Source organism: Hippoglossus hippoglossus, chromosome 19 (genome assembly GCF_009819705.1).
Source record: "Hippoglossus hippoglossus isolate fHipHip1 chromosome 19, fHipHip1.pri, whole genome shotgun sequence".
NCBI lineage: Eukaryota > Metazoa > Chordata > Actinopteri > Pleuronectiformes > Pleuronectidae > Hippoglossus > Hippoglossus hippoglossus.
Genome location: NC_047169.1, coordinates 17,636,830 through 17,649,849, shown reverse-complemented (window position 1 = coordinate 17,649,849; position 13,020 = coordinate 17,636,830). Strand labels below are relative to the sequence as shown.

The 13,020-nt window shown below is 39.4% G+C and overlaps 1 protein-coding gene across 3 annotated transcripts in view; it reads left to right on the top strand.

Moving 5' to 3' along the window:
* rbfox3a (RNA binding fox-1 homolog 3a) overlaps window positions 1-13,020 on the top strand; it is a 556,640-nt gene that overhangs the window by 359,906 nt on the left and 183,714 nt on the right. For 2 of the 3 annotated variants that reach the window (XM_034571195.1, XM_034571194.1), the window contains exon 5: window positions 831-952. In XM_034571195.1, coding sequence (XP_034427086.1) covers window positions 831-952 — 122 coding nt within the window. Of the gene's footprint in view, window positions 1-830; window positions 953-11,383; window positions 11,816-13,020 lie in introns of those variants that run through there. The other variant, XM_034571196.1, reaches the window with a different exon arrangement.

Here is a 13,020-nt window from a genome sequence, read left to right as displayed (position 1 = left end):
ATTTCGGATTAGAATTTATATAAGGCTCATTCAAACTCAGGTGGCACTAATGACAATCACAGACATAAAATCTATGCCTCTGTTCTTTTTCACTGTTACTGTGTTCAGGCCCACAGGACCCAAAGACACCCTAACACTCAAATAATCTAATGTTGGGGAAGGCTGAACAATTTTTATGTAGGGATGTCTTCTGTTTCCAATCCAATATTTAATCAACTTGTCTAAGAGGTGATTTATTGCTTATTTGTGTTTTACTACATTCCTTTTTGGCAACTGTATCAAATCACTTTTCTTTCAGGCTTAAAACTCGACTTCTGATTATGTATTCATATTTCTCCAATTAATGCAGTACTAATCTGCAGCAGACTGGCACAATGAGTATTTCTACATTTCCCCCCAAAATTGAATAGGGGTGATAATTATTATTATTAGCGCTTAAGTGTGAAGTGTCTCCTAATTGGGAACGCGGTGATCATTGGATTATAAATACAATTTTACAGAAGTAAAAACAATTACACACATAAAATGAAGCAGTATATGATAATAGATAGAAGATACAGAACTTTGCATTACTCTCCTACTCCCTGTTCGAAGGAGGAGGCTGGGTCTGATGGTGTGAAGAAGGGAGAGGAAGCACAGCACACAACATCAGAAAGATTAGAATAATGTGGAAAGGAGTTGAAATTTGTGCATGTACACTATTTCAGGACCGATGTATTTTATGAACTGGCTCTTTTGAAACCTATGTACAGTAAATTCGGTATCATGTATTCTAATTTATGTTGTATCTTCATCATAAATAATGAAAATGATATGTGTTCATTTTGCAGAAACCAAGCCAGGAAGTGGTCTGTGCAAACCAGGAACCATTGCTCTGTTTGGCAACGTGGTGTACAGCGGACTGCTCAACGAGCACTTCTGGCATTTTGGGGTTCCCCTTGTCACCAGACTGGTTAGTTCTTGATCTTTTTCTCTTTTTACACCTCCTGCTCTACATGGATTTTATTCTTTCCCATGGTTCGTCTATTGCAGCAATTGCTTCACCTTTCTCTCTCACACGCACACAAACACACACACACACACGCACTCATACACACACAGACACACACTAATGTCTGGACCAAAGTGTTTCCTGTGGGGCAGGATTTGTACAAACATGGCTGCTTCATGCCTTGGCAGCCTAACAATGCATTAAACATTTGTCTTTGGGTCTTAGGGTCTTTTTGTTTGGTCAGTTACCTCTGCCAAGGAGGTTATGTGTTCATCTGCATTTGATTTTCACTTTCTTATTTTGGTGTATTTCAATGTTTCTGTTGATTTCTCAAAGAATAATTCATGGACATTGATGAAAAGAAGTAGGCATGCTTAGGAGACTCATATTTATGATTGTGTGCAAATAGGTGTGGATCCAAATCTAAATATTTTAAATGAATTTAAATGCGGTTTCATAAGTGGACTGTTGGGCCCTTGGTGGAGGTATGCAGCGAGTGCTCTACTAGATGTATAGTAGTTAGAACCACATAATGTGAGAAAGATCAATCAGATCAGCACCTTTAAAGGTATTGAGGTTTTAATTATTAGCCACATGGTGTTAGCTCTATAAACGTATGGTCCAAGACCAACATGAATAGAATAAGGGCAAATGACAGCAATCCACTCGATCATCAGTTTTACTTGCTGATTTAATGTCAATATATTCCTTCATCTTTTAAAATCAAATGAGGTCTCAATTTAAAGTTTTAATTACCTATGATATTTGAATTAAATGAATGCTTACTTTTGCAGTATAGAGGAAAGTCCTGAGGGATTACTACCTTCTGTAAGGGAAGGGTCAAGTGACAGAATGACAGTCACCTACAGTGGTCTTATTTGCGACATCCATACAAGGAAAATGTATTGGCAATTTAGTTGTGTTTTTTTTTTTATATGATTAATGTATGAGAAAATATTACACACAATCCTTCCAACTTGCTTCTGAAAGGGGAAAATAAGGTACTGTACAATACCAAGGCCAAAAGATAAGTATTCATTCAGATTTGACCACTGACCAACCAAAATATGCTGCCTTTAATGAAATTAGAATTCTTTTAAGCATTACAAATCTGAAACATGGAGTAGTACATCTAGTGAAGATGTGATTTGATAAGCTCATTCAAAGCCATCGACTTCTACACTTAAGTGATACAACCAATTCTGAAGGTTGACAAGGAGGATCTGCCCAAAATACAGGAATGGCCTGTGTCCCTGCTTTGCAAATAAAAGCAAGGTATGGGGAGGCTGGAAGGAGGAGTCTCGCAGTGAAGAAAAAAAAAACCAAATCATCAAGACATTCACCAAATTGGAAATAACAAACCTTAAGTTGCTGCTTCCTCCTTTGCCACTGACAAAACAATGTGAGTCGTTGAAAAGATGACATACAATAAGATTAGATAAGATGTGCCTTTATTGCGCTTCCTTGGATGAGTAGAGAAAGAAGTTAAAAAGTTAAAGTGGGAGACGGAGCTGCTGTGTCAGGCTGCCACTTGCTGTGGCGGACACACAATGTCAAACTGGGTCAGACGTAGAATAGCCTTCATTGAAACTAGTATGTAGAAAAATACATTTTGCTCAGTATATGCTCCAATATATACAAAATGCTGTATATAATACATTAACGGATCAATGTACATTTTCTAGTAGTGGTTCAATTATTATTACATATTTTAATATTAATATTAATTATTTTCTGAAAGCCACATCTATTGTGAACATATGGATGCCCAAAGGCCCAACACCACTGACACCACTGTGGGCCTCCACACTTTTATAAACATTAAATGTAAAAATAATAATGATAATAATTCAATAACAAACATTTACTACTCTATGAACCTGGCAAAACTCAACAAGGTCTTTAATGCGTTTCAAAATAAAATCTCTCCAGCGTTACCGAATCCATTCTTTTGTTTAAAAAAGGGTTTTTTATTGTGAAATATTTGCAGGAGCGGAAGATGCAAGGCTTTATACTGTAGTGTACTGAGTACACAAGTCTACTTTTTTTACAAGGAAATAGTCATATTTATGGCCATATTTAAGGCAAAGCCAATGTAAAAACATTGTGCTGCTTTAGCAGCTCCTCTGCAGAACATATCGTTGAACTGAGAAGCTAAATATTTAGCATTGAACAGATGTAAATATTAACTTATATTAATATGAATATTGTGCATTGAAACTGCCTTTCTTTGTGTATTTATATGCTCGTACATAGAGCATTTAACAGAAATTGCTAAAATAATAAATATGACCCTCCTAAGTGGAAGATATCAGGGTGGTAGATCTCGGCTTACCACCCTGGTAAGCTTCCCGGCTTAAGTTTTAAATTAAAAAAGTGATCTTGGGCTCGAAAAGGTTGGTGACCACTGCTTTATGCAACAAAGTGAAGCTCTGAAAAGCTAGGCCAGTGTAGGGAAGTTTAAATTTATTGCCACAAAACTTCTATACTAACAGTTGTTGGTTTTTGTCTTTTTATGACACTTGTGATCATTAAGCAAAATATGGATGTTTTGCACTTGCAGAGTTTTCTTAGCAAATTCAAAAAGAACAAATTTAACTGAAGCAAGACAGCCTTTTAACACTTATATACACTATATATATGTTTGTATTTATCTTTTCTATATAAAGATATTTCTATATTGTAGCAACACACTATTAATTATGAGAGGAAGGTTACACATTACTTTCATTCAAGCTGAAGGCAAGAATTCTTATTTCCCAAGAAACAAGTTAAATAGCAGATTATGGCAAGTCAACTATAAATTGGAAAAGCTATTCAAATGATTAAATAAGTTACTGAGGATAGATTCCAGTACTATATGAGGCCAGTTTTTCTTAAAACATGAAAAATGTTTTGTTGTATACAGAACAAATTGTTATTATACTTTTATTTCATGTTGTCAGCTTGATTATCAAACAAAATGTTATGCACTCACTTCTTCTTCTGGACAACAGAGCATGCCAACATGAGACAACCTTTCCTCCCTTCTATTAGCAGGAAAAAGCAGTTGCTGAGTGCTGTACAGAAGACTCAGAGTTATCTCATGTAAAAGTTGAGCGATGCAGGGGCAACACACGCCTGCAGCCAAACCTCGAGCAGGATAGCTCAGATCCCATTGCTTAAAGCAATCGCCTCTACTCCAGCCATTTGCAATGAAAAGCAAGAGTTTTAAGAGGGTTCAACAGTTGTTATTTTACAAGTCTGGAGAATTTAAGCAAAGAGCATGGGACCACAAGTTGAATCTCTGACCTTTCCCAGACATTTTGTTAGACCAGAAAAGTTGATACCTTGATGGAGAAACTGAAAATATCTTCTTGATTCTGTTTGTTGAAGAAAAAAATGATAGTCTTCTTTAGTTAAAGCCAATATATCCAATATAGCCCTCTAGTAGCCATGGGAGGTTTGATGGGAAGTTTGACTGTTGACTGTAAGGAGTAAAGGGCGAGTCAGCAGAGAAGAGAGGGTGCTGGATTATTGGCGGGTTTTTTTTCCCATTCAATCATCAATTGTCATTGTTTTGTCTTTTCACAAACAACAATGCTCCATAATTTAACGAAGGGGTTATTGTTGTAAGTATGACTAACAGGGTCCCTTAACCTTTACAGGGTAGCAACTATAAGAAAATCAAAGCCAAACCAAGATGTGAACTGTCAGTTGATTAATATTGCTTCATTGTGTCATCTGCATAGCAATGGGAATGTATATGGTGCTTTCTGATATTATTGCTTTAAGGAAGCTAAAGTAAAGAGTATGGATCCAAGTAAAGAACCTTGCTGAACTCAATGATTCATTTTTGTGTGCATGGAGAAGTCATTGTTAACTATGACAAACACATGCAAGCCTTGAAGCTGTTAGTTTGAATCCCTATTTGTTCGAGTCTCCATTGTTCGAGTCTCCGAGGGCCATTTTCATGTTCATAACATGAAAGGGCCATATTAAATTATTGTTTATCATTAACACATATATCACAACAGGGCTCCAGACTAACTTTTTACTTTGGTTGTACTGGTGTGCTCAAGTTTTTTTTTCACTGTGACTTTTTGTAATGCAATATTACACATTAATCCTTTTCTTGACATTTCCCATATACATTGGGCATTCCTTAAGTACGGTTGTATCGCCACTGATTTCCCAAATCGATTAATTTCTAATTCACAAGGTCTCGATTCAATTCAATATCGAGTCAGTTCAGGATATTTTATTGTGCAATAACAATCCTGCTTGGATATCTGCAAGGAACATAAATAGGTAGGCCTGTCATGATAACACATTTTGTTGGACTTTATATTGTCCGAGAAAATATTGTGATGAACGATATTGTCTTAATTTTCTAATATTACATATATATTAATTAATAATACAATAGCATTATCAGTGCAAGCAGGCTACACCCTTTCAAAGAGCAATAAACATACGTTTTCAGAATATTAAGTTTGACATTTGAATTATATATCAATGAAATATCCTAAATACATAAAACATTAATAAAATAAACCACACACAACAATAAATAAATGGGCTCTCTGGCTCTGTTAACACAAATAGCTCTTGATTAAATATTAAACATTTGGCACAGGACATATGTAACCAGCTCAGTAAACAGGACGCGATGGTTATGATTTACATGAGCTTCAAGGTTTGTATTGTATAAGGTTAGAATTCCAGCAGTTCACCTAGGACTTTGTGTGTATGTGTGTGTATGTTTGTGTGTAGTGTAGTGTAAAGCGCAGGTCAGCAGGAGTTTGGAGGGAGGACACTCAGACAGAGACTGGAAGAAAACCAACCACTCGTAGCCGAGTTTACCTCTATCATCGCCGCTTCATTTTCTGTTTCTCCCGGAGAGGTGAGAGAGAGACCAGTAAAATGTTAGAGGCACAGAAGCCAAATGCAGGCCGGATCAGACAATCTTGCGGGCCGTATATGGCCGGGAGGCCGGACGTTCCCCACCCCTGATCTATGGTGTCAAATACAGCACTAATACCCCATTCGCCACAACAATGTCTATTTCCATATCACAAAAACGTTTTGTTTCTACATTAAATAGATATTGTAGAATCCACTCGGTAAGTGGCAGCAGTACACCATGTGTGGCTGTGATCCTTAAACTTAAAGAACATGTTTATCCAGCCTCCGAAATCAGGGCCATGGTGGAAAAATAATACAAGCACAAGCGTTATGCTAGGATTCATAAAGTACTCTGCCCACTGAGTGGTAACTGCTAGTTTGGCGTTCCTTACCAAAGATCAGGACCCATTACCAGTAATCAGAAAGCATGCAGCACTTTTTCGTGTGTGTGTGTGTGTGTGTGTGTGTGTGTGTGTGTGTGTGTGTGTGTGTGTGTGTGTGTGTGTGTGTGTGTGTGTGTGTGTGTGTGTGTGTGTGTGTGTGTGTGTGTGTGTGTGTGTGTGTGTGTGTGTGTGTGTGTGTGTGTGTGTGTGTGTGTGTGGGGTGTCTTTGGGTCTTTTTAATCCCTTCCTCTTCTCATATAGCATTTGTTATGAAATCTTAAATATCCATCACATACCTCATAGTCGAGGAAAGGTGACATATTCAGCCATTTAGACAAATTGGTTAAGTAATTTATTCTGCAGCTTATGTGTGTATATACAATATGGTTACCTGAGCAATATTATGATTACTCCAATATGCTTATTTTATATTAGATTTTTTTTTTAACAAATATTGAGAAAAAAAAATCCATATTAATAATGTGAGTTTTTGAAAAAATACTACCCAATCCTTAGCATGTATTGGATGTAAAAGATCATCCTTTTCATGTGTAAAGAAGCAAAGCTTTTGTTGAAGGCACACTTTAGAATGGGTTTATTCATTATGATGGGACGCACATATCATGGAGACACATCACTTGTAAGATGAAGACAGTGTTCATAGTCCACATCTTTCTTGACCGACCTGCACCTCTTCTCCTAGACCCTGACAACAGCACCAGTCATCTTTTATTTATTAATTTTTTTTTTAGCGTAAGCTCACTCATATTCAGGGTTTGGATTAATTTATTCATGACCCAGACCTGAAATAACTTGTTAGCTTCGACATGGTACTTTCTAGGGAAAAGGAGAGAGGCCAGACCATCTCTCAGCTTTTGGTAATCTCAGAGAGAGAAATAAAGGAGAGTGAAAGCCTAGGCTGCACAGCAGACATCCATACATGTATGTAAATGGGCTTATTTCAAGAAAGCCTCTTTCATCACAAATGGCTGTATATGAATTGGTATTCATACTCTAGCTATACTAAGAACTAGCTCATTTCATTTTTACATGGTAAATGACAATATGCCTCAAGTTTGAGAAATTTGCTGCACATTCCACTCCTTCCTTTGAAGAGGGTGTGAGGAGCATGCTGTCAACTTAGTTAGTGTTAGAAAGCAAACAGAATTAGTACCTAACATCAATTCATGTTCCAAAGTTAGCATGAAATATGACATTTTTTGCAGTGTGTTGTTGGTGATGGTCTGGTTTGTTATCAAAAACTAAAATTGGAAAATGAAAAGAAAAGATGAAAACTCGAAACACTTAGTGTTTGATACAGTTTTATTATGAAACGTACTCTGCACTTCACCGGAGCAGATCTTAAAAGACGTTCCTCCTCATTTCTGGTTGGAGGGTTAAAAATGATAATGATTCGTCCCTCTGAACCAGTCCTGTAGACTTCCTAACCCATCCTTGTACATGTATAGAATATACTGACTCTCCATGTCACCATCTTCAGTGATTTCTAATCATGGTATATGACTTTATTTGCATTTTCCTTATTTTAATAGCAAAATGTAGTTACTGCAAAAGGGTCCATAGTAGAATGAAAGGTTTATGTTTGTGATTGAGTTTTCTTTCCTGCATTATATTGTTTCCTTAAAGTCTGGTGGCATATGTATGTGTGTTTGTGGTATTGGCTGGACACATTACCCAATGCAACAGTGTAGACTTATTGGTAATATAATATAAGTCTTCATTGGTGCCCAAGGAGATATTCACAATCGAGTAATCAATTAGTCATTTGAATGTATATTTAGCAAATACAACTATGGTCTAGCCCAAAAGAATCTGATACACTCCACTAGACCCTTTATAAGGAATAAAGGGTCTAGGATCTCCCGGGATCTTTAAACATACAACGATAGTTTACTTACTCAGACTGGTCACCACATCAGGTTCCAAGCCAAGAACCAAGATCTGAGGCTCACTTGACAACACTTGACAAAAAAAGCATAGCCTGGACTTACATTTTGGACCCTTAATACCAATCAATGATGGTTTGACTGTCACAGTCTATCCAAGTACTGTTGCTGACCATGTTCATTCCTTTGTGACCACAGTTTACTGTGTTCTAATGGTTACTTTCAGCAGGATAATACTCCACATGTCACAAAGTAAAAGTCATCTGAAACTGCTTTCAGAAACATGAATCTGAGTTTCTCTGAGCTTCAGTGACCTCCCTGGTCACCCGATCTATATCCAGTAAAAGTTGTGGGATGTGGTAGGACAGGATGTTGGCAGCATTGCTGTGCAGCTTACAAATGTGCAGGAATGATGTAATGCAGCTCAACATGGAGCAAAGTCTCAGCAAACATGTTGTGGAGTCAATGCCATGAGGAACTGAGGCTCGATGAGAGCAAAGTGAGGAACTACCAAGTATAAGTTGGGTGTTCCAAATAAAATGTGCAATGCAATACTTGTTAGTAAGACACATTCATTGCTGGTTTTGGTTTATTAATTGGATTTATTCAAAAATTAAAAAAGAGGTGTGATATTCACCATTTTGTCCCTCAGCAATGAGAAAGCAAGAACTTCACGGAACATTCAAGTCAGTATTTTAACCTACCCTAAGAAAAAAACGTTGGTTTAATTCAATCGATAAATCTCATTTCATTTTAGATGCAAATTGTATTGGTGTTCATTTTTCTTACAGTGCAAGTTTGAATTAAATAGGATTAAACTACTCAGGAGCTGCACTATTTATGATTTCCTAACAAGATTGATTTTCTTTCACATTTCTCAGCTATGAAACCAAAATGCAAATTCTGTCTGACATTAATTCCAATGTGGCACTGACACAGTGACACATTGGTTGTTTTCAGACATGAACTAACCCCGTGTCAGAGTCAGACATGTTAACAACAGAAACATTTTCTGAACATTCAGGGAACGGCCCGTTTCATTAAAGCTCTCTAATCTCGTTGTCTCCGTTGTCTTTGTCGGTGTGTGTGGCACCTCTTTTTCTTCCTGAGATATTTGTGCGTTTGTTCTGTTTGCATTCGTTACATTTTAGAGATGTCATCAACATGCCCACTTGCTCACTGTGATTTTATTTTGCTGGGTTCTCATATGCATTCCGGATATTTTACCAGAGGACTTAGGGGTAACAAGTGACTCTGACTTTTACATTGTCACATACAGCCCCTCTGGAAAATTTCTGCAAGATTTCCGGTGTTCAGTGTATGTCTGAAAGCCGCTAGAGTGACGCGGGAGTAGCCAGACGTCTCCACTTAGTCCATTGTTTTTAGTGCTCCTTGTGTGTGCACTGCAGCTTTTCAGGCAGTGAAGGGGTTAACGTGGCAGCTTGCCTCAGTGGTGTATCGACTGTACTGGTGGTGGTGGGGGTGGTGGTGTGGGGGGGTAAATGTGCTGAGGCAGACTCCATCCCTCACCCACCTATCTCTCTTACTCTCTCTCTCTTTCTCTGTCTGCATGCCGCGTCCACAAACACGCCCATCAACTATATGCAGGTACAAAGACACAATTTATGTGGATGATGATACAGATTCAGAACTGAATTGTAAAAAAAATATTTCTGTGTGTGTGTGTGATTGTATCTAACACAGACACACACACACACACATTGCATTACATAAGATAAGATAAGACTTTATTAATCCCGAAGGTAATTCTTGTGCCAGCTTGCTCTAAGTTTACAGTACAGAACAATATAAAGTACAATAGGATACAGGAAAATAAATAACCCATAACCGTAATCAAACATCATCCATCACAACTAAATCCTTCACCCCCACCCTTTCCCTTAACCTAACCTAAGACTTCAAAAACCCTAAAACCACAGTTTAACCATCAAAAAGCCATTGGAAGTGAGGACTGGCCAAAATAACCTCGCAATGATGGTTTTGAACCAAGAGTTCTCCTCACAACCGAAAGAGACATGTACGAGCACACACACACACGCACACGCACACGCACGCACACACACACAGCATGGCAGCCTCCATTATTCCCTCTGCACTCCTGTGGCCCAGACTATCTCAGCTAACTACCACACACACACACACACACACACACACACACACACACACACACACACACACACACACACACACACACTACTATGCACACATGTACATAAACACTAGCACCGCCACCGGTTCCTCTGCCGACCAGGAAAAACGGAACAAAAGAACAAGGGAAAGAGAGGCAGCTGCTGTAGTTTAGCTGTTTTACTTCTCCTCCTGTTCATCCTCTCCTCCTAGGTTAAGCAAGCACTCTAAATTGAAATTTGTTTTACGGCTCTGTTGTCTCTTACCCCCCCACACTTACCACCACCGAACCTCCAGCCCTCCTCCTCCACCCTGATGCTCCCAGTGCAACCTAATGAAACCAGCTGACGTTGTTGGCTCTTTAGCGAAGGCAACAACAAGCTATGCTGCCTCCTCTTTGTCGTTGTTCCTTCCCCCTCCATCTAGTCTTGCCTTGCCTCCTTCGTTCCGGCTCCTTGTTTGGCTTTCCCACAACTTCTTTGCAGCCTGTCACCCAGCTTCCCTCCACCAGCTCATCTCTTCATCCCTCCTCCCTCCGTCTCTCCTCTCTCTCTTTCTCTCTCTCCCTTTCCTGCCCCCCCTTACTTTTCCTCCATCCCCTCTGCACTTGTCTCTCTCCGGATGAAAGCTTCTGTGCTACTGTACCGTGTGGTGATCTCAAGCTTTTCCCACCTCCCAGCCTCTCCAGCGCTCTTTACCCTGGAACACTGTCGAAGAAAGTCTGTCTTAGACTTGCCCTCCCTCAATTCAGAGCTGTTGGACCGAAGCTACCCAGAACGAGAAACGAAGAAAAGCACAGGGAGAGAGAGTATTCAGACTGAGATTTTAGTGTATGTCAGTGAAATAGGCAGTAGTTCAGTTTATAGCAAGCAAAGAAAGAAAAACCGAGAAAGCAAGAAGAGCTGAGTGGGTTTAAAAGAGTGGCAAGTTGGAGAAGAGGAGTAAGAAGAGGCAGAAGAAGGAGAAGTGAAGTAAAGAACGAAAAGAAAAGGGAGGTACACCCCTCAGCACTTTCTCCCTTGTTGCCTCTCTCTTTACTCTTTCCCTCTTTTTCTTTCCCCCTTCAGCGAAGAAGCGGAGGAAGACTTTTTTGAAAGGTTCAGGGGGAAGAGAAGCGGCGTAAAAGCCTCAGCGGCGACTCTGAGAGGCAAAGTCACGCTTCTGAGGAGTCTGCAGGAGAGGAAGAGCGACTGTCTTCCGGGGCAGAGGGACACATAAAGGAACTTTATAACTCTGCTGCAAAACCACAAACACAGGGGCAATTAGCTGGCCACCAGATAACACTTGGCAGACGGGTTCAAGAGAACAAGAAAGGAGAAAAAAAGTCAACTGACTGTAGAAGAAGATCAGTTCAGAGCAGGACAGGCGTACTGAAAAGACGGCAACAAACAGCAAGAAAAAGCGGAAGAACCCTGTCCTCTCCGGTGTCCTTGCATACCCCTGTCGTCCACCCCCTGGTCTCCCATCCCCTCTCAGCCGAGATGATGATGTACTTCTGGGTGAGTACTAAGGCCCTGTGGGGGGTCTCCTGAACGCTACTAAGAGACCAGGGATACATACACATAAAAGCTGACGCATACTATACACTGAAATACAATGTGTGACTGAGGGTTTCTGTGCCTGTTATGTCAAGTTATTTATTTCAAAGATGTGTGCCTGTTGATTTTTTGCTGGGTTTTTTTCTTTTTTTTTCTAAATATTCTACCAGAGTGCAAAGAATTTGTCTGAAGTTCCACCTGTGTGAGAGAATGATAAAAGTGACATTTCCCCATCTCACAGCCCTGTACGATGACCTGGCATTTTTATTGGTAATGATAAAGTACCCCCCCTGTTAAAGTGATTCTTCCCTTCTCGGCTGCTTAAGTAAACCAGAGCATGATGTCTTGTTTGATGAGTCTGACTAAAGATTTTACTGCAGGGTACACAACAGACACTGTATTTATTAATAGTATCGGAGGTCATGGGTAAGAATGGTATGTTTGGAATTGCAAGATGCACTTACAGAGGTGTTGTCTTGAAGGAAGGAACCTTGCACCTCCAAAGTGCCAAGAACTCCATTTTGTCTATAAGATAAAAGGTGTTTTTGGTGCCGTTGTTTATAGCCACTCAACAGGTTGGGAGATTCTCCTTTTTTTTTGTGGAGGAGTGTTTGAAATGTGAGTGAAGTGAGGATTAAACCTACAGAGGGTCATTGGTGTGCCAGTTAAGATATGTCAAACACTGGCTGTTGATGATGTGATGCTGTTATGTGTGACTTTTGGTGTAAAACATACTCCAGAGACACCTTATTACTGCATATCACCTATAAAGCTAATAACATTTCACAGAGACCTGACACTAAGACAACTTGCATATAACGTACAACCACGCTTGTATTGTTATCGTGACAGAAGTATGTTCCTCATGCCGAGCACAAGCATTAAGGATTCAGACGATGACCTGTGGCTAATGTTTCATGTGGAACGATATTTATTTAATTTCCAGTGGCTCCTTTGTGAGCAGTATCCGAGCACTGGCTGCTCTTCTATCACTGTCATTATGAACAAGCCATATCTCACAGCTGTTTGTTAGCATAGATGGGACACATTTAGATTTTGTTTTGTGTTAGTGCGCAACTGGGGTACCTCCATCACCCCCTACAGAGATACTGTGTGAGTCTCCAGTACCAGCATCTGACAATGCTCTCACTTCATATCTATCCAGT